This window comes from Rhinolophus sinicus, chromosome 14, assembly GCF_057876585.1.
Source record: "Rhinolophus sinicus isolate RSI-liver-muscle chromosome 14, RSI-T2T, whole genome shotgun sequence".
In the NCBI taxonomy this organism is placed as follows: domain Eukaryota; kingdom Metazoa; phylum Chordata; class Mammalia; order Chiroptera; family Rhinolophidae; genus Rhinolophus; species Rhinolophus sinicus.
Window position 1 is genome coordinate 155,795,466 of NC_142514.1, and position 20,342 is coordinate 155,815,807.

At 40.9% G+C, this 20,342-nt stretch overlaps 1 protein-coding gene across 2 annotated transcripts in view; it reads left to right on the plus strand.

Annotated features, from left to right (window-relative positions):
* NELL1 (neural EGFL like 1) overlaps positions 1 to 20,342 on the plus strand; it is a 761,225-nt gene that overhangs the window by 175,916 nt on the left and 564,967 nt on the right. For both annotated transcript variants that reach the window (XM_019742633.3, XM_019742632.3), the window contains exons 8-11: positions 1,807 to 1,941; positions 2,889 to 2,991; positions 12,032 to 12,105; positions 16,764 to 16,863. In XM_019742633.3, the coding sequence (XP_019598192.3) occupies positions 1,807 to 1,941; positions 2,889 to 2,991; positions 12,032 to 12,105; positions 16,764 to 16,863 (412 nt within the window). The remainder of the gene's footprint in view (positions 1 to 1,806; positions 1,942 to 2,888; positions 2,992 to 12,031; positions 12,106 to 16,763; positions 16,864 to 20,342) is intronic.

The following is a 20,342-nucleotide window of genomic DNA, read 5'->3' on the forward strand; positions in this document are numbered from 1 at the left end:
GTGTGTGTGTGTGTGTGTGTGTGTGTATATATATTCTAGAAACTAGATTCTAGATAATAATCATGCTGGAGATTTAAATGTAACCTGAATTTTTGGAAGAGCATGCATATTTCAAGAGTCATAGGAAGCTGATATTTCAGGCATCATCAACTCAGTTTCTTTAGAGCTGATTATGGAGCTTGTGGTTGGTCTAGGATGCTAGTTGTTCTTTTCCCTGCCCATTGGCACCACCCTTGAAAGACAGGCAAGAAACACGTTTTCTTGAGAGATTCCAGAAGCGTAGAGGAAGAGGATATAATCAGTGACAGCAACCAAAGTTGGCATTATACATGGATTCCATTTCTACAAAGTAGCACTGTTATCAGTAACTGAGAGGAGCACGTATGGACTGGAGCTGTAGTTCATGTAGAAAGATGGTGAGCGTCATCATTACCGAGGTTCAACCATTATATCTAAAGTACTAGCTTGCAATAGTCTTAGTTGGATCACAGATTGGCTTGATCTCCGGTATGGGGAAAATACTCAAGACATGGAAGTATAGTTGTGATTGAGAAGGAAAAGAGAAACCATGTGATGGATTTTTTGGCAGTGGTATTTGTTTTTCAGTCAAGACAGTCACTATGTAAGGAAAGGGGAAGAATAATAATACTGCTACTGGATTGAGTTACTCCTTAGTATGATGTGACAATAGAGAGATTGTAGCAAAGTTCAGTTTTTTGCCACCATATTTTTGAAGACAAACTGGAGTAGGCTGAATGTGATCTGGAGAGAGGATTGGAACCATATCATGAAGCGCTATTAAGGGAACCTGGTGGTGCTGACTTTGGTCAGGAGCGGGCATGAGGACAGGTAACTGTATGTGTTTGAAGAGAGATTAAACTTGCTCAGATGGTTACAAGGCAAACTGCATATAGTAAGAAAAAGGGAGAGATTTCAGGGCTCAAACCAAAGAAGATATTTCAAGCATCCAGAGCGAACAACAAAAATGGCTTTCCTTGGAAGATAATGAGATATATAGACATAGGCTGGATAATCACTTGATAGGGTTACTTGTGAGGACATTTAAGTTTTATAACCCCTTTCCAATCAAATATTCTAAGATTCTGTGATTAATGGTAACAGTTAGGTGACCTAGAAAAATGAAATATTTCTTTTATTAAATCTTGATCTCACCTGGGGGTTTAGTTGCCTCTCCTGACCTTCATCTGAACACCAAAGTGGATTCTTGGGACATTCTGTTTGGGAGCTCCTGAGCTGGAGAGAAACTAGATCCTTCTGTGACTTTCCTACCATGACTTTTTCTGGCCCCAGCTCCCCAGAATTTTTCCTAAGAGAGGAAGCCATGACTTCCCAGCTTGTAAACCATGACACTCTGGTTCATGTGTGAAGAACACGGAGAGGATAGTGGGAGAGAAATGTCAGAGTGTTGGCATTCCTGATTAGATCTCCTGTAAACATTGTAATGAGTCCTTGAGAACACATTCATTACGAGTGTTTCCACGTGGGCTTTGAGCTGAAAGCACATACGTTTATGAACACCCAAGAGGTCCCTGAGATAGTTTAATGTCTCATTTGGTGCTCATTGGACCATGGGAGCCAAATGTGTCTTTAATTTAGAATGATTCTACCTCATGTAAAAGAAGAAAAAAACTCCAAAACAAAAGACAGATATGGCTAAGAATTAGTGAGCTGCTCGGAGCATTTTTTCCCCCCTCCTCCTTGGATTGTTGTTTTCTTGTTGCATTAGCTTTGTTAGGACAATGCAATTGAATTACAGAAATTACACCTAGTAACTCTTGTTTGCAGCTAAATTATGCAGAGACAAGACTTAGTCAATTGGAAAACTGTCATTGCGAGAAGACCTGTCAAGTGAGTGGACTGCTCTATAGAGACCAAGACTCCTGGGTTGATGGTGATCACTGCAGGAACTGCACGTGCAAGGTAAGCCTCTTTGTAAATTAATCAAATGACAACAGTTTTAACAGGGCAGCTTCACTAATTAATCATGCAATCTTCTTCTTTAATACATATTGCTAACTCTAGGAAGTGTTGCCTTTTTACTAAGTGCCTGCTTAGTAATCTGTGACATTGTGAAGGGAAGTTGGAAAAGTGTCATTTCATGAATAAATACTTGGAAATTAAAAATCTATTAATACTTCCCCTTGACAACACACTCTCATATGATTTAATGTCATTATAAGAAGCTTACTGTTTGAAAAATTTGAGTGACCGAGGGAGGGAGAACTCTGATTTTTCAAACAACCTAAGATTGGGTTAGCTTTAGCCAAAACTTTTCTCTGCTAGAATAAGTTTTAAAAGGGGGTTCAATTAATATCTGGATGCTTCATTGTATCTTACAAGGTACCCACCATCTGTTTCAGAGAATTGTAAGACACCTCCCAACTTTCAGGGTATTTGTCATTTGTGTACTCCTTCATCTGTTTCAGAAAATTACAGAAGCCCTCCCCCCCAATTAGTATGTAAACCATGTGCAGTTGAAATTATTTGATAACTATCTGAATAATGCCATTGTTTGTCTGGGAAAATACAAAGCATATTGTTAGAGCCTCAACGATGATTGACAGGGTCTGCAAAAGGTGTTATTTATGTTCTTGTAAAAATAGGCTTTTTGTTTTCTGCCTAATCTACTTAGCCCACATGGGCAGGTGGAATGAAGCCAGTGATGTGTATCAGAAAAGTAATTGAGGTGGCACGGGTTCATTCAGGCTGGAGAAAATATTTTATTTGTGGTCCTGGAGCAGACTGGGAATTCCTTGCAGAGCTTCTGTTTCCCTGATGAGGTTTCTGGGATGAGCTGTGAGCTTTTTCCACACGGGACCTTTCAAAGGGTACTTCTGAGATCCCTTTCCCTGTCTTTCTGTCCTCAGAGTGGTGCTGTGGAATGCCGAAGGATGTCGTGCCCCCCTCTCAATTGCTCCCCAGACTCCCTCCCCGTGCACATTGCTGGCCAGTGCTGTAAGGTTTGCCGACGTAAGTACTGACTGAGGGTCAGGGTGGCCCTCTGTGCTTTGACATTTGTTTTTCCCCCTATGTTATAGCCCCAACTGATTAACATTGATGAAATGAAGCCACCAGCAGGTGATATAATATTAAATCTATGATAAGAAGAGCTGCTATATTTTAATCACAGGTGATGTGGCAGAACTTTACATAGGCTATTTTTTTAACATTCTCCCATCAACCGTAATTACTATTCTTTCCCTTCTATGTAGAATGAACTGGTGTTCACAGTGATTATGTCTCTTTCACAGGGTCAAACAACTGGTAATAGGTGGAGTCATTCTATAAAGTCATGACTCCAAAGCTCCATCTGTTTAGTCTCCCTCATCCTGAATTATCAAGTTAAAGGTGAAATTCTATGTTTTGGCATTCTGAGGTCTTGGACAGATATCCTGTTGTTAAAAGGCCTTTGTTAGGAATTTCGGGATGAACTTTAGTTAAAATACTGGAACAATTTTCTTCAAAGTTGGCTCGTCCAAGTTATATGGTGATTTAAAAATCCTTTTCCCCATGTATTACAAAGGGCACTATTTCAACTGAAATAGTCAAAAGGACATTGAGACAAACAAAAAAGAGTAAAGAGTAAAGCTCTCATTTAGAATGCTTGATAAGTGCCAGTTAGTATGCTAGGCGCTTGGATTCCATTAGCTTATTGAATCATCTCCTTAATCCTTCTGTTGGGGATTATTATTGTCTCTGTTTTACAGGAATCTTAGGCTTAGGGAAGTTAACTTACCAAGGTCCCAAGACTGGTGAGTGGCAAAGGGGACATCTAAAACTAGTTCTGTCTGACTACAATATGCTATTCTGTAGAAACGGAGAGTTTAGGTTAGAAAGATGGCATCCTATGGGTAATTTTCAAGATGATGATTGCTCTTTTGAAAAACACCAGTGTCATTAGGTTTTTCAAAAGACAGTAGTTTAGCTTTTTGCCAAGAACTGCATATCACCTAATATGACAGTGGAAGTGAGGATAGTTTGGTCACACCTGCTAAGCCTTTGTTGAACTCTTTGAAAAGGAACTTTTGAATATTCCTTGTCATGGTTGGTGTAGTACACCCATTATTCAGGAGAGCGTACTCGATCTGAAAAAAGAAACTTTCTTGTTTCTGTTCCAAGAGCTTTCGGAAGTCATGTCTGGCAGTACACATAGAACAAGTACCCAGGTGGTAAAGATTGTACTTTGATACCATCATAGAAAGTTATTTAGTAGGTACAGCTCATTTTTTCCAGTTTTGCTGTTTTATATAATAGCAGAGGAAGAAGTTGAAAAACTATCAGGAATTTGTGTTTAAAAAATATGAGAAAATTAAAATCCATTATTTTGAGTTCCTTGGATAGATGTGTGAATGCTGTCTTTTGGAAGTTGTTGTTTGATATGGGGTAGATTAGTCTTTTAGCAGTTTTGTGTTTTAACCTTTTGATTTTCTAATTGTAAAAGTAATGTGTTTATTGTGTAATATTTGAAATCTCAGAGAAGAATACAGATAAAGATGGAAAAATCTCCTGTGACACCACCACTTGGAGGCAAACAGTCTTGAAATTTTAATGGATTTCATTTTTAAAAATTATATTTTGTGTACAGTTGAGACCTTACTGTGCAGATAATTTTCATCCTAATTTGTGGACTTACCACTATCACTTAAGCGTATTCCTATGTTTTAAAAACCTCCATATAAACCTCATTTTAATGAGCTTTATGTGTTCCATTGTTTGGCTATTGCAAAACTTATGTGGTCATTGCCCAAGTGTTGGGTAGATAGGTTGCTTTCCACTTTTTACTCTTATAAATTACTCTTTAATAACAGGTTTTGTATAGAAAACATATTTTTATTTTTGTAGTTTTCATTTTCTTAAGGTGGAATTCTCCAGAGCAGAATTATGGGGCCAAAAGACCAACATTTTCAAAGGCCCTTAATACATATTGTCAAATTGTTCTCTTACTAGGAGATTGTGGGGTAGTCATTTTTCTTTATTCTAATTTATTGGAGAGTTTTAAGTTTTAAAAAATAGTTTAGTAAGTTACCCTATTTTACCAAGAGGCTGATACGTAGGCTAACTGAAACGTGAGCGTGTTTTTCGCCTTTGCCTGGAATTCATAACAATTTATCTAGGTGGCACTAATTTTCTCAGCAGTTCCGATTGGTACCTTGATATGTTTATAGATTAATAAAAATGGTACTGCAGATAAGTTATTAAGACGACCACTCCAAAAACAAACAGCAACAACAACAACAAAAAACCACAACTTGAGAAGAAATAATATAAGCCACTTCTGGTAATTAAAAGGTTGGGAAACTTTGACCTAGAGGATTTTCATTTCTTACTACTTTTTAATAGAAATAGTATGTGTTAGACACTTACTCAATGCTGGTGCCCGGAATAATGTGAGGGCTCACTTCCAATTTAGAGAGATGATTTACAGTGTCCAGATTTTTAAGTGCAGTCATATTAGGCATGTGAATGGGGCACCATTGGAGTATAGACAGACAGCTTATGGGTGGGTGGGGGAGAACACTGGTGGTAGGCCTGGGAGGCTCCCTGGAGGAAGTGGAGCCAAGCTAAGTATTTCTAGACTTCTAGAAGATTTTTGTGGCAGTTTGAGCAGTGGGGTGGAGGAGAGGAGAATGAGGATTGTTAAAGTAGAGTTTAACACTAGTCAGCAGAATTTCTAGATGTTTCCAAATATCTTCACATCAGAAAAAGGATGGAGAATATTTACTTTTGTCCCTTTCAGATAACATTGCCTAAGCTACTCTCTGGGTTTGGGTGGGTGGGGGCAGTATTCTAGGGACTCTTGAGAAAAAGTATTCATCTGACTCAGGCCAAAGGAGCAAGTTGTTTTGTCTGCAGACATACTAACGTTTTCATGTACTTGTCATGGCCTCAGGAGCTGCAGCACTTACAAAAGAGGGCATCCTTTTGGAAAGAGGACAAGGTTTTGTCTGAGAGTCCCTCTTTCAGTTCATGGCCTAAAATAAATACTTTGTCCTATTCTGAACAGAAGCCCATCTTTGAGAGCAAGGAGGTTTTAATAGCGGGGTGTCAGGTCCTGCTGCTAGAATCTTCCTTTGTCTGTTTGGGAGGGAGGCATCAGGGAAAATTCAGGAAGGTCTTCTAGAGCCATTGACTGTGGCTAAGGTGGTCCAGGAGATGGTGTGGGAGTTTCATTCCACAGCTATTTGGTGGATGTCTGCTCTATTCAAGGCATCAAACATACCTAGCTTCACATGGGAATCACCTGGTGAATTTCTTAAATTAGCTATTTCCAGGGCTTAGTAAATCAGAATCTCTACAGGCAATAGTATCCTGTAGTCCGAATTCTGTTTTGATAGACAAATTTGAGAACCGTAAGAGATGGTAGGGAGGTGGACAGAGAGGGAATCTTCAGCTTTGCAAAACAACATTTCCAAAGGAGTAGAGGTGGCAGAGAGAAAGGGAGATAGTCTGTCTAATAGCGGGTCCTTATGGGTGAGAAGCAGAAATAAAGCTGCAAAGGCGGGTTGGCGATGGATGATGATCCATTCAGCTCATTTAGTCATCCTTTCTGAGGTTCCTCTCCCTGACGTTGTCCTTACCTCTGGGTACAACAGCAGGCACGCATGGATCTTTCATTTCACTTGTATATCAGGTAGTGTGATACGCTCTCTTATGTATATTAATTCATTTAATTATTCCAACAACCCAAAGTCATATGCCCCTACCATGATCCCCATTTTACAGATGAGGAAGTGAAGCATAGAAACAAGTAATTTGTCCAAGACCTCTCAGCCTTGGTGGAGCCAAAATAAAAGCCAGATAGTCTGGCTCCAGAGCTGATACTCTTAACCAATCTCTTCTCCCCGCTGCTCCCCAGTGAGATGCACATGCCATTTCATTACGATAGAGTATTGTGTAACATGCCTACTATGTAATATGCAGTGGTAGCACAGATGGGGGAGACATTAACTCCATCAGAAATGTGTGTGTGTGTGTGTGTGTGTGTGTGTGTGTGCATGTGTGTTAGAAAAACTTCATAGGGGAAGTAATATTATAGCGGAGCAGAGTGTTGACACATGAGTAGGAGTTTGTTATGTGGACAAGGTGGGGATTGCCAAGGGAATTGCATGTGCAAAGTCATGGAAGTAAACACAGCATTGGTTGTGGTACTCGAAAGCAAGGTTTTAAAGCAGGGTTGTAGCATAATCAAAGAAGTACTTTTACAAAGGCTGCTGCATCAGGAGAGCTGGAGGGGATTGGGTATGAGAGTCACGCATATTCCACGTGGTGGGTGTCAGGCTGGCAGGCAGGCCCTGCCTGGGGAGGATGGATGTGAGTGACAGCTAAAAGACCCAGCTCACGGTAGGTACTCCGTAAGCGTTTATGCATGAGACAGATGAATCCGGGACAGAGTATCTGTAGGGGAGAAGTTGCCAGATTTTGGACAAGAGCTGCTGGGGGATTCAGACTGTGATTAACAGAAATAAGGCAGGTGGAAGAACTCGTTTGGGAAGGACACATTCTGTTTGGCTTGTTTGAGTTGGATGTGCCTGAGGGGCAGCCAGTTTGATGTGAGCGTCCTGCTCAGAGGGATCTGGGAAGTTTCCCTGTAAACATGGTTGCTGCAAGCAGGCTGGCCATAGGTATATTCCCCGCAGCATAACTAATGGGCTTTAAGGCCGGTTCACCAGGAAAGATAAAAGAGTGACCAATAAAAGAGGCACATTAAAAAGAACATAATGAAACATGAACAAGTTAATCAAATTAAAAAAACTTCATTGCAAAAAATGAAAATATTGTCTTTGAAGTCTTTTGTTCATAGTATTATACTTTTCTTTCTTTCTTCCTTTTTTTTTGCTTGTTGATTTGTCTCCTCTTTCACCATTGCACTTGTTTTCTTTTTCACTGAAATTTCTTCCTTCATCAAGACAGGTGTCACTTTCCAACTTAAGAATCTATAATCAATGCTCTCGAAGACTGTTGTGAGTTAGTAGCTGCCTCTTTTCTGTTTGCCGTAGCTCGGTAAAGTTTTGGTTGTGACGGTTGAGAGACACGACTGTGCTCACTGATTTGGAAAAACTGATATGTTATTATTTTCTAGTCTAGTATGTATTCTGGCTAAGATGTACATAATACGAAAATAGGAGTGGTACAAGAACTTTGTCAATGGAGCTGTGAAACCAAGTAGCTAAAATACATTGAGTCCGCTGAAGGCAGTTGATTCTTCAATGGAGAAATGAAGCCAAACTATCAAAAAGTTATTTTATCTCCTATGGCAAAATTGCCAATGGCCAGTTGGTTAGGCAGTTAAAACGTTTCTGGTGAAAATGCTTGCAGCAAAGATGTTTACAGCGAAACTACTGGACACGGCTCATAGAGGTGGTGCCTGAAGCTAGGTCTGTGAACAAGCTCTGGCGGAGGAAGGATCCTTGGGTATTTGGCCTTTCTCATCTGCCACTCTCCTTTAAACTGGAATGTAGAAAGTGCTGCTTTTGATATTCTAAGCCACTGAGTGCCAAGGGATGGCTCAAGCGTATGCAGGGTACAAATACCTAAATGAAGACCGAGCAACCTCATGTCCACATGTGACAGGGGTGCTACGTTGTACCTGTCAATTGTTTATTCAGGGTGCACCCAAACGGCAAAAGTGTGCAATCATCCCACTAGAGAAATCAGGTTCAAATTTGAAGGGCCAGAAAAATATATGTGGCTACAGAAAGATACAACTGCATCCCTTTCTCTAAATCCCCAATACGTTTGTTTCTGACATCATGGCGAAGTGTGCGTTGGTGCCGAGTTTCAATTTCATGGTCGGGCACTGTGACAATATCCTAGTTTGCATGTCTCTAGTGCGATATGAAGGGCTTCAGGTATCCATTTCCATTTCCACTTGTACTGAAAGCTGTTGGATTGGAGTCCCAAGTGTCCCAGCCAGATGCACCAGAGCCTGACTCACCTTATGCTTGAATTTCCTCAGATGTCGAAAACAAGCCTCTTTGGCTGTAGATCAACAGGTTGGATAATGACGACTCATGTTAGTCGCATGGAGGTCAGTGGCAGGAAAAGAGGGGCACAGTCAGAGAAGTGGGATGAGCATGAGAAAGCAGGGGAAATTCTCAGGACCTCCAGTGGTGATTCTGAAAGCGGTTTTAAGGTAATTACATAGATACTTGATATCGTACTCATAGAGGCATCCTGCACCAATGCCGAATCTATCCGGGCTGAGGCATGCAGTATCGTGGTGCTATTCACAGCGCCCACGGTACCCTGCTATGCGGAAGCATAAAGTTCAGTGGGCATTTAATTTTTATGCCAGACTGGTGGATTTGAGGGCTGGGTGAGTCCCTGTGTGTGGTCTGAACATAAACAATAAGACATTCCTCTCTCCAGATAATTGTACTGGGATGAGTCTGTCAGAGGAGGAGAGGAATCAGGTAAATGTCATAAGACAGGGTAGCCAGTGTGCTCGTACCATTGTGGGGGCGGCAAAGGGCAAAATAAGGCAGAAAAGGCTATTTCTCTGCTTCCCAGCCTGGGCCAAGAAGCAGATGACAGATTTGACAGCAGGGCATTTAGCATAGCTGTCATTCTGGAGCGAGCCATCTTGCCAAGTTGGCAGCAGCTGTGCTTGGGAATGTGGGAGTCTGTTATACAGGAATTCCAGGCTTTGGGAGGTGTGGTGTCCCTATTGCAAGTAAATAGGGGGATCCACATTATCATTAGGACCAGTGAGTCACGCTCAACTGATTTATCTAGAAAATTGAGGCATAAAAGATGATCAGGAGTGATTTTTTTTTTTTTTTTTAATGAAAGAAGGAATGGACCTATGTAGAAAATTGTATTGATTCTGTCCTTTTTTATTGTTGTTATTGCTGTTTTGTGCTGAAACCCTTGGTATCTGCTTTTAATGTTTGAAATTGCATTGAAGAACAGAAAGAAGTCTTATCTGGGAATCAGGAAATTTGACTGTTTTTTTTACTACCAACTAGAGGCTCATTAATTTTACAGTTATTTGTAAGCATTGAGCTTGAGGCTGGAGATAAAATTGTGAATAGACGTCATCCCTGTCCTCATGGCCATTACAGTTAGCAGGGGGATATGTATAGTTAAATGGGCCACTGAGATAAAATGTGTTAGGGCTAGGCCCAGAATACAAGAGAAGCACAAAGTGAGGGGAAATTCATCAGTGTTAAAAGTCAAGAACACCTTTTTGGGGGAAGTCAGGCGTAAGTTGAAATTGATTGGGTATATAAGAGGGGAGGTTGCCAGTGGAAGGTGAATGAGACGGAGTGCTCTTGGCGAAGAGAAGAAAAGACTATGCAAATTTCCGGGGGTTGGGGGGAGAGAGCGTGAGCCTGGCCAGAGCATACATGGAGGTATGCATGTTTGGGAGGGTGAGTGAACACACAGGAATTGGTGAGTTATGACATTTGAGAGATAAAGGGAACCGCATAAATGGCTTTGTGTGCTGAATGAAGACACTTGGACAATGTTCTGAGGTCATTAGTGATCCATAATGATTTGTACTTTATTGGGAAGCTCTGTCAGGATCACTTCTGAGGTGGGAGTGAGATAGAGAAGAAAGCAGAATTGGGTGGAATGAGAGCTTGAACAATAATGCAGTTACAACAAATATGTCAGTCCTTCCTACTGGGAGTTCTGGAGCTGGAATGACCTTTCAGAGTTATCCTGAGTTGGGGCAAAGGGCCAGAATTTTGTGCTCCCTTTATCCACCACTCATTGGCTGAAGGGAACTTGACCTTGGGCAAGGTGGCTCTCTTAAGCCAAGGGTAAGTCTAGATCAATATTTAGCCGAGAGATGTTGGTAGTTAACTATCACAGCAGCTGCAGGAATGTCCCCTTTGTCCATGGAGGGGCATCTGGGCAGCACAGCACAGCATCCACTGTGGGGTCCTGATGTTAAGTAAACCAGTGCCTCTGGCCTTTGCTCTGCTGGTGACTAACGCGAGGGGGCTTGGTTGATCGCTAAGGTCCCTACATACTTCAACATTCCATGAGAGTCTTAAGACTGTAGAACTAGGAAACTACCACATTTAATTAACCTGTTTTTAACAGATATAGAAATGAAGGCTCTGAGAGGTGAGGTGGTTTTCACAACACAGTAATTCAAGGTCGGGACCTCTTAGAGTGCGTGTCTGCACGTCTCCTTCTCCCGAGGACTAGGGCTAGAAGGATCCTCATCTGTGTGGGAGGAGTGATCAGGACTTGGCTTTCCTGTTCCTGTCGAGGTGGCCGGAGAATTTGGTGGAGCTGCATGAGGGTCATATCAAATGAACATATTCTGCACTTGCTTAAAAGTGGGACTGCAAGTTGAGTCGAGCACTGAGTCTGGAATCTAAATTGAGTAGGGAGAGCTCCACTCATGCTTCTCTTTTCACTTTTCTAAAAGGCCTGTCTGCTCCATGTCCTGTTAGCCTGTTAAGCTCACTTTTCCCAAGGCATCCTCTCTAGCGCATTGATAAAGCACTTTACCGACTTGGCTTATATTTCTTAGTTCTCTCTGAGCTTCTTGGGAACAGATAGGCTAAGGACATGTACTTTTCATGATCACGGGGTGGGGGGGGATGGCATCTTTCTGCATTGTGGCTGAGGTTCTGATAAATGGAACATATATGTGTTCCCTTTCACCTAGTCATTCGTCTTACAGCTGGAGTGTCTGAATCAAAGCTACTGCTATTGCACCCTCTGGAGATGACAACCACTTCTTCTTTGTTTTAAGGTCTAACCACATCAATTCACTCACTAGTTCCTTCTGCAACTGCTTCCCTGAAATAGTTGTATATCCTTGGTGTGAAGGACTCATGACAAACATAATCATGATGACATTCTGATGGAGGGGGTTCAGTAGTTACCCAAGAGTATGCCCGTGTCTTATTCTAGACAAAGAGATTTGTATTGTTTAGAATCAGAGAATCTATGTTCTGTGGAATCTATCGGAATTTGATGGCACCTTGGAGGTCATTTTGTTGCACAGCATGACTGTCTGACCCATTTTTGTGTTTTATTACAGCAAAATGTATCTATGGAGGAAAAGTTCTTGCAGAAGGTCAGCGCATTTTAACCAAGAGCTGTCGGGAATGCCGAGTAAGTTTCAACCTTAATTCCCCACAAATGAGAGGGATCATAACAGATAGATATGTGGGCTGTAATAGGATCCTGGAGTGGAACAGACTGGCCTGAATGCGTCCCTGAGGGGAAGGGCTCTCTGTGGGGGGCTGGAGTCCAGGATGGGAAGGTCCCAGCCATTGTCATTGTCTGGTTAGCTTGTGGTCAGCTTGTGGTCAGCTGTGGATCAGATTGCCTTGGGAAAAGCTATTAAGGGAAGGATGTCAGAAAGGGAAGGGAGGTAGAAGTTACCATGAGTCAGGGAGGTTGGCAGGTGGCCTTGGGAGAGTTTTGAGATGCGTTGGAATCAGTCTGTGATGCCAGCTGTGGACAGTGCCATCTCTTCCAAGTATTTGAGGTAATTTTAGAAAATGCCTCTGTCTCCTGCCTGCTCTCTCCCATATATTTCTTGAAATAAGATGTGCAGAACCATAGATCTCTGTAATCATCAGAGAGGATCAAGGCAGACACCGTTGGAGACCTTTCAGGATATGGACATGGATTTAAATGCCAGCTTGTTGGAATAGCTCTTACCACGGTTATTGGCACATTGTAGGTGCTGTACAGGCTTTGGTTCCTCTTTTACTGTTTTTGTTTTGTTACGTTTTTACAATTTAGAAAGAAGTTGGGGCAGACAAGTTATCCTCATTGCACAAGGAGTGTGTATGTGCATGTATGTTTATAGGTGAATAACTTCATCCTCTTTTAAGAAGTCATTAATTTCTGTATTGTCTTTCTACAGTTATTTACTAAGTAATTATTTTGTGTACAGAGAGAAGGATCATTGATTGACAATAATGAACATTTCTTGAGTACTTAGTATTGTCTAGACACTATTTAAAACATTTTAAACATGTTATTTCAGATACACTTCGTAATAACCCTGTGAAGTAGGGCCTAGTATCACCATTTCACAGATGAGGAAATTGAGGCACAGAAGACCAAAGTCACAGAGCTCATCAGCGAGCGAGCTAGGATCTGAACCTATGTCCTCTAGCTTCACAGGCTCCTCTCTTAGCCTCTCCACTGCCACTCCTGCTGGCGTTAGACTTATTCGGAAGTAATTCTCATTTCTGAATTTTAGAAGAATAGGTTCAGAAGGATTGAATTATCCCTTTTTAGTCCATCTAAGACCAGATTGGTCAGGTGATGATTCACTGATTCCCTTGATAAAGTGTAGCATTTATAAAAAGCCAGAGAAGAGCCTTGCGCCACATTTAATAGATATTGTCAGCAGGGAGAGGGGTGTAGGATGAGGGCCTCAGGTCTTTCCTGGGCAGCCTTTCTCAAGATTTAAGCCCTAATGCCCTCTGGCACCTGTTGGATAGAGTGAATTAATTTCTCTCCTCGGCATCTAGGAGAGGTGGTCCTATATAAATGCTATCCTCGGGAGAACTGAGCAAATAATTACTCAAATAATTTTCTTTGTGTTCTGTGGTTCAAATGCAGATCCCCAGCTGACAAAAGGCAGCCTGAAGACCATCTATTTCCATTTTCCTGGGATCATTTTAAAGCTTCAGCAACACCAATTAGACAAGAAACAAACTCTTGTTTGAAATAGTTTCACCAAAAATGTCCAGAAGTTACCATATTATTTTTTTAAAAATCTAGATGAATAATACCTCCTAGCAGTCTCTCAATTTTGTCTAATTATTGCTGCCCTGCAGCATTTCTTTAGCCCAGCAATACTGTTTTTCACTTAAAGATATGAATTTTATATGTGATTAGAAATGCAGGTTGAAGCACAGTGATTAGTAACTTGAAAGTGTTTATATTTGACTAATGACATGGAGACAGTCGCTCTAAAGAACAAAGAATGGAAGAATTATATTTTTCCACCAATGCAGAGTTCCAGGGGTCATAACATAATATACCATCATCAGGAGAATTTAAAAATGTTAAGCATCAGCTACTTTGTACTAGAGATAGTTTTGAAAATAACGTTAAAAATGTTTGTGCCTAATTATGTGGCTGGACTAAATGGATTTGGTGGCACTTAGGCTACTGCAATCACATTTCGTATTGTTTTGAAATTCACGCAAAGGGGTTTGTCTCTATTTAAACATTTGGAGTTATCTTGCTCATTAAATATGTTAAAGGTTGATTAGAATTGTTGACTGATTGAATCAGCAGTCAGAACAAGCCCTTTTTATGAAAAAAAAAAAAAGAAAAAAAACAGAGCTTTTCATGAGTGATTATTTTTAAAAAGTCTTCTGTAACAATTTTAGTGTTTATTTATTTTTTACAAAAGCAAATATATACACAAGATATAAAATTTGGAATCCAGAGGAAAATGTATAAGGAAGAAAATGGGAATCACTACAGAATCTCACTACCTAGGGATCATCTCTTTTAACAGTTTGATTTTTGACAAGAGTGGAATTTATCTTACCTTAGTTTGGGTTCTCTCAGAAGCAGACCCTGAGCTAAGGATTTCAGTACAAGTAATTTATTAAGGCAGTGCTCCCAGGAGACACCAGTGAGGGTGGGGGGAGGGATGCAGATAGGGAAGGGCAGGATACTGAGTGAGGGGAGATTTTAGGCGAAAGGCCAGACAGACCTCGATCCCCTGCGGGGTCTGAAATATAAATTATACTCCGACTATGGTCTCTCCTCCAGGTGAAGAACCTCCCATGCCTCTTAATCACCGGCTTTGGGCTGCGGGAGTAGGGAATGGAGAACTTGCTGGTAACTTCCAGCTCTTTGAATGCGCAATGTGGCTCCAGTGCCCTCTGAGGGTGGCAGGAAGGAGACATGAGCTGAAAATCATTCAGAAGCTGGGGGTTGGGCACACAGAACTGATACAAGAGGTCCAACAGTGTCTACTGCACTTATTTATGCAAGAAGTCAGTAGATAATGAATATATCAATAGTGAGGGGTATGCGTACGTGGAAGTAGAGGCCATAAGGGTAAGTGATTAAGCGTTGTGTTTTCCTTTGCATTTAGCTTTTGCTGCTGATAGTGAGAGACTTCTGTTGGTTTGTAGTATCTGGTTTGATTCCCTGTTGCAGAAACGAGGGCACAGCTGATGGGTACAATAGCCTTAAGACTGGTCCTAACTCTTGAGGCGAGGTGCCACCCCGAGTGGCCTAGACTGAGAGGTGAGAATGGAATGTAGATGAAAAGGGGGACTGAGGGTGAATAGCAGAATCATTTCTCATATCTTAGGGCCAGAATCATGAGGAAAGCAAGAGATCTAGTTTCCTTGGGACAGCTCAAAGATGAAGAGCAAATGGGGAAAAAAAAACGACACCCCAAGGAATGCTAGAGGCTGGACTGCCTGGGCTGAAAAATATGAGAAAGGCAAGGAAGTCAAATTACCCAAATGATGAGTAGTTAGAAATTAAATTTATCTTTGACATTTAAAGTTATGTTTAGGCTCATAGTTTAAAATGGATGTGCCTGGTATAATGGGAGTTCCTGCCAAATCAGTGAATGGTGGGGCCTCTGGAATGATAGAGTCTCATAGAGATGGAAAACTTGGTATCTCCCCCAGCCCTCTGGGCTGCCCAGCTCCGTCTTGTTCTCCTATGTTGAGAATTACCTTTTGGCTTAAATGAGACTGTTTCTCGAGCTTGCTTCTTGATTGCCTTCAACATCCTCCTAAGAATGGGAGCGAAAAGCTTAACATTTCAGATAAAATAAGGGACTCTCAAACCCCCTTTTAAAAAATAATAATTGATTAACATTTAAATTAATGTTTAAAATTCAGAGCATAACTAAATACAGATTCTGGTAATTTCAAGAAAGAGAACCTTTGGTGAAGTGAATATTCACCTGCTGAACATTCAAAATTTTATTGTGATTGTATTTATATGTAGGGCAAATCTAGTACTCATTTAAACCACCCTCTTTAGTTCATTCATACCTCTATACCTTGGCTCTTTGCCTGTTTCCTCTGCTGGAAAGTTTTTTTTTTTCCTCATTCCGTTATTCAAATGCCCTCAACTGTGGCATCTTCATAATTTCTTCACGCATGGGCAGCATTAATTATTCTCCCATGACACATGACCATACCTTAATTAGAGCATTTTCTTAGGACTTACTGTACTGTATTCTGGTTTCTAGTTTAAGAGGTTTTGTTTTGTGTTTTTATTTTTCTTCCCACTCAACCTGAGCCCCTCAAGGACAGGGAAGATGTCTTATTTAATTTGGGGTTCACAGTGCTTCTGACCCAGTGGAGAAGTGACACTAGCTCCCAGAAGCTCAGGATAGCTTACTGTATACAACTTCCCAACTCTGTGTCCAGTGATATCATGTTGGTAGTTCAAAATCTGATGTCGTCGAGGTATGTACGCCATAGAAATCAGCAAACACTGCAAATTAGGGTTCCCCCGCCCAACAGTCAATTGTTACAATTGACCAACAACTACTCGTAGTGACCTTCTGCGACACAGGCCATACTCAAAAACCATTTGTGGAAATGGAGGCCCTTTTGATGTAGAAAGGAAAATTTGCCTTCTTCTCCGGGAGGCTCACTGATGTAATTTGCGACTTTGTCATAATTGTGGAATTCTCGGGAGTACTGTTCATTATTGTAAGGTTGTTATCACTGCAGGCTCTTAATGAGCATTATCCATTTGTATCATCGGCAAAAAATATGAACGTTTTTGTGTCCTTATTATTTGGCTTCCAGGGTGGAGTTTTAGTAAAAATTACAGAAGCGTGCCCTCCTTTGAATTGCTCAGAAAAGGATCACATTCTCCCAGAGAATCAGTGCTGTAGTGTCTGCAGAGGTAAGTGGGCTTGCTGCTGTCCGTGCTTGGGCTGGGGGTGGCAGGGGCTTTTCTGGTGTGAGGCTTTAATGAAGAGGGTGATGATAATAGCATGGGTCCCAAACTCCCCTGTGCTACTTAGAAACTCCCAGACCCTGTTTACCTTTCCAAGTCCTGCTCTCCTTAGCTGTAAAATGGGGCTAATGATAGCAGCTACGTCATAGGACTGCTCTGAGGATTAAACGCGTAAGTACCTCGCATTGCGCCTAGCACGTGATACATGTGCAATACACAATAGTCCCTATACAAATTATAATGATAGTTCCTGCAATAACGACTATTGTCAGTTATTATCACATATATCTCATGGATGGGATTGGAAGCATTTTTTTCCCAGCCCTTTCCATGGGCCAATTCCTATATATATGAAAGAGGATGACTTACATTGAATCCTCAGAGCATTTTTACTTCCTGAGAAGAAAAAAGCTTTGAGTAAGTAACACCTAATTGCTTATTAATTCTGGGGCAGAGATTGGTTTGCTACCTCTTCCTGAAATTCCCTTCTGTCCCAAATTTATTCTTGTAGCTTCAAACCCCAGCTTTAATATCACTTCCTCTCTGAAACTTCTCACCAAGGCAGAATTAGATGGATTAGGAGAACCGGAAATTTATTTGAAATCTTAAAAAATGAATCCAGCTAAATTTATAGCTATTATTTTGAAAGTGTACCCACAACAAATCCTCCACATTAGCACATTCCCCGTGAGTAGATCCTTTGCAGCTTACCTGTGAAGCTTCTTCTAGAGTTAAGAAGGCTCAAGCAGCATAGCAGTTTAGCTCTGGTAACCTCATATTTTACTTTTTAAAAATCTTTTCTTCAGCACAAGGGTTTCAATATATTTTTGTTAAAGGGCCACAAAGTAAATATTCCAGGCTTTGCGGGGTCAGAGGGTTTCTGCTGTAACTACTTAACTGCTGCTGTATTGGAAAAGCAGCGTACACTGCTTTTGGTAAATAAATGAATGTGGCTCTATTGCAATACAATTTTATTTACAAAAACAGGTGGCAGCCTGTAATATGCTGGCTCCTCCTCCAGCACCTTTGATTGTATAAAAATGGTGTATATTTTATCATATAGCGCTTTCAGCTTAGGCTGAGATTTCTCTCTGGTAAAATTCCTAGGAAAACTTAGTGCGTTGATAGCCTCGTGCATGGCTCTTAGAATCAGTGACATGCTAACCATGCCATCTGAGTATCTTCCCTGCTTTATCTGATTTCATGGCTACAAGCATATCTGCAGCTGGGATGTTTGAGAAAAACCTAACGTTTGACTAGAATTTTCAGAGGGATACATTTATTGGTAACTGATAGCGTTGTTCGGTAGATCTTATGATTTAATGCAAAATCCATCACTTGCTATTTGTTGAGGTGCCAAGTGGGATTCAGTTTATGTAAATCCTTTCTGATTTACAGTTTCATTAGAGCAGAATCATTGATTATCCCACAGAAATTCAAGAGGAATTTCATTGCTCTGACCCAGTTTCCAACAGACCAGGTGTTACTGCTTCTGCAAGCATTTCTATGAATGCTTGTACTTATTTACCGGTGAAGATGCTGAGAGGTGTGACATCTCATTAAACAGTAGACTCATTCAAGGCTCCTGTTGCAAGCAACCTGACTTTTACTAAACCCAACTCAGCTTTGACGGAAAAGTGGGAGGCAGGAATAGGCTTCAGAGATTAGATCAGAGCTATGTCCAATGTGTGACATTGAGGATTTTCTCTTTCTGCCTCCTATCTGCTTCCTTCTCAGCCAGGAAGCTACCAGCTCTTTCATTTGGCCACTGATGGTTTTTGTGGAGGGGTGTATATGAGGCAGAGTTATTTATGCTCTTTGACAACTGTACATTTGGACAGGCAACAACATATCTTCAGAAAAGATATCGCAGGAGGGACTTTTTGTGGGGAGTGGGTTGAATTAAGTTGTTTAACTAAACGGGTTCTCTTGGGTTTCTCCTGTTCTAGTCCTATCGCAGAATCCTGACACTGGAATGAAAAAAGCATTCTTTTTGATTAAGACCCTTTTCGGCACCATTTACTGTCATTCTTTCCTTCTTCTCTGTTGACTCATAACAGAGAGGAGCCCAAAACATCCAGCCTTTTTGTTCACATGCTGGGGCTTGCTCTGAACACCGGGCAATCAGAAAATGAAAGACTTATTTGTCTGGGAAGCAATATATTTTTTTTCACGAGAACATAAAATGTATATGATGATTAACAAAAAATCAGTCCCGGTGAGCTCAAAGGTCTATTGTTTCAAACTATGCTCTCCATGATTTTTACTCCATATCTCTTAATTCCAATTTATTTCCCAACAGTATCTTTAGAAGTAACATTATAGTCTCTCACAATATTGTGGGAAATATTTTTCCCCTTTGACTTCTATTTGTCTTTCGCCTTTTCCTCTCTGTTCATGTTTTTGGAGTGGAGTCTTGCAAAAGGAGGAGGGGGTGGACAATTCTTATTCTGAGAAGACTCGGAAAGCGGTGTGGGCCTCTTCTAAGGCAAATTATTCAGCTCTTCTCCCCCTTCCTGCTTTCCCCTCTCTAAAACGGGAAGTAATGAAAATGTAGAAACACTCAATATCTATGTAAAGTAATTTTTATCCTGTATATGGAAAGGCTGTATCATTTGCCTTGTGGATTGAGATTATGTTCTGACTGGCAGGACGCAAGTGAGCAGAAAGGTGGGACTCTGATGACCTGAAATGTACCTTTTAGGGATGAGCACAGTGCGGTGATTTCCACTGTACGGTTTCCTCCACCCTGATGTTATTGGCTACAGAAAATGAAGTGACTGTAGCCTCTTGCAATACCTGCATCAAGGGCCCTTCAATGAGCATATCTGTCATTTCACTCTTTCTTACTGTGAATGTCAGGTCCTTAGTCTGAGGGAAGTCACCTCAGGAGAGTTACCATTCCTTGGAAGGCTAAGTCAAAACCTGTCTCAGGCCTGCTCAGGGAATTGAAGTTTTCCAAGGCTTATTTTCATTCGGACCCTGGGGAGCCACCCCACCTGAGGAAATTTAGACTAGGAATTTGAGAAAGCACAGAGTGCTTTTTGCTTTCTGACCCCAACTGGCTGATTATGCAATATCCAGAAAGCTCTCCAACTTTTAAAAAAAAAATTATAACATTGGTTTTGATGATCACATTTTATGAATTGATTCTTTACAGTAAGAGACAAAGTAGGTGACGATATGTTCCTACCATATGTTTCTATTAGTTTTATGTCAATGACTGAAATTTTTTGCAGTACCAGCTGATGCGCTCTATGTATTGCAGATATGAAATGATGCTAAAAGTCATTTTGCTGAGTTATAACTTGTTTCCCCAAGTTACAACTTGTTGGTTTGATTTTGAAGCTGACTTTTTTCTTTTTTTTTTGAGTCATGCCCATTGTCTTATGTGATTACATACTTCACCACCTCCAATTAAAGAG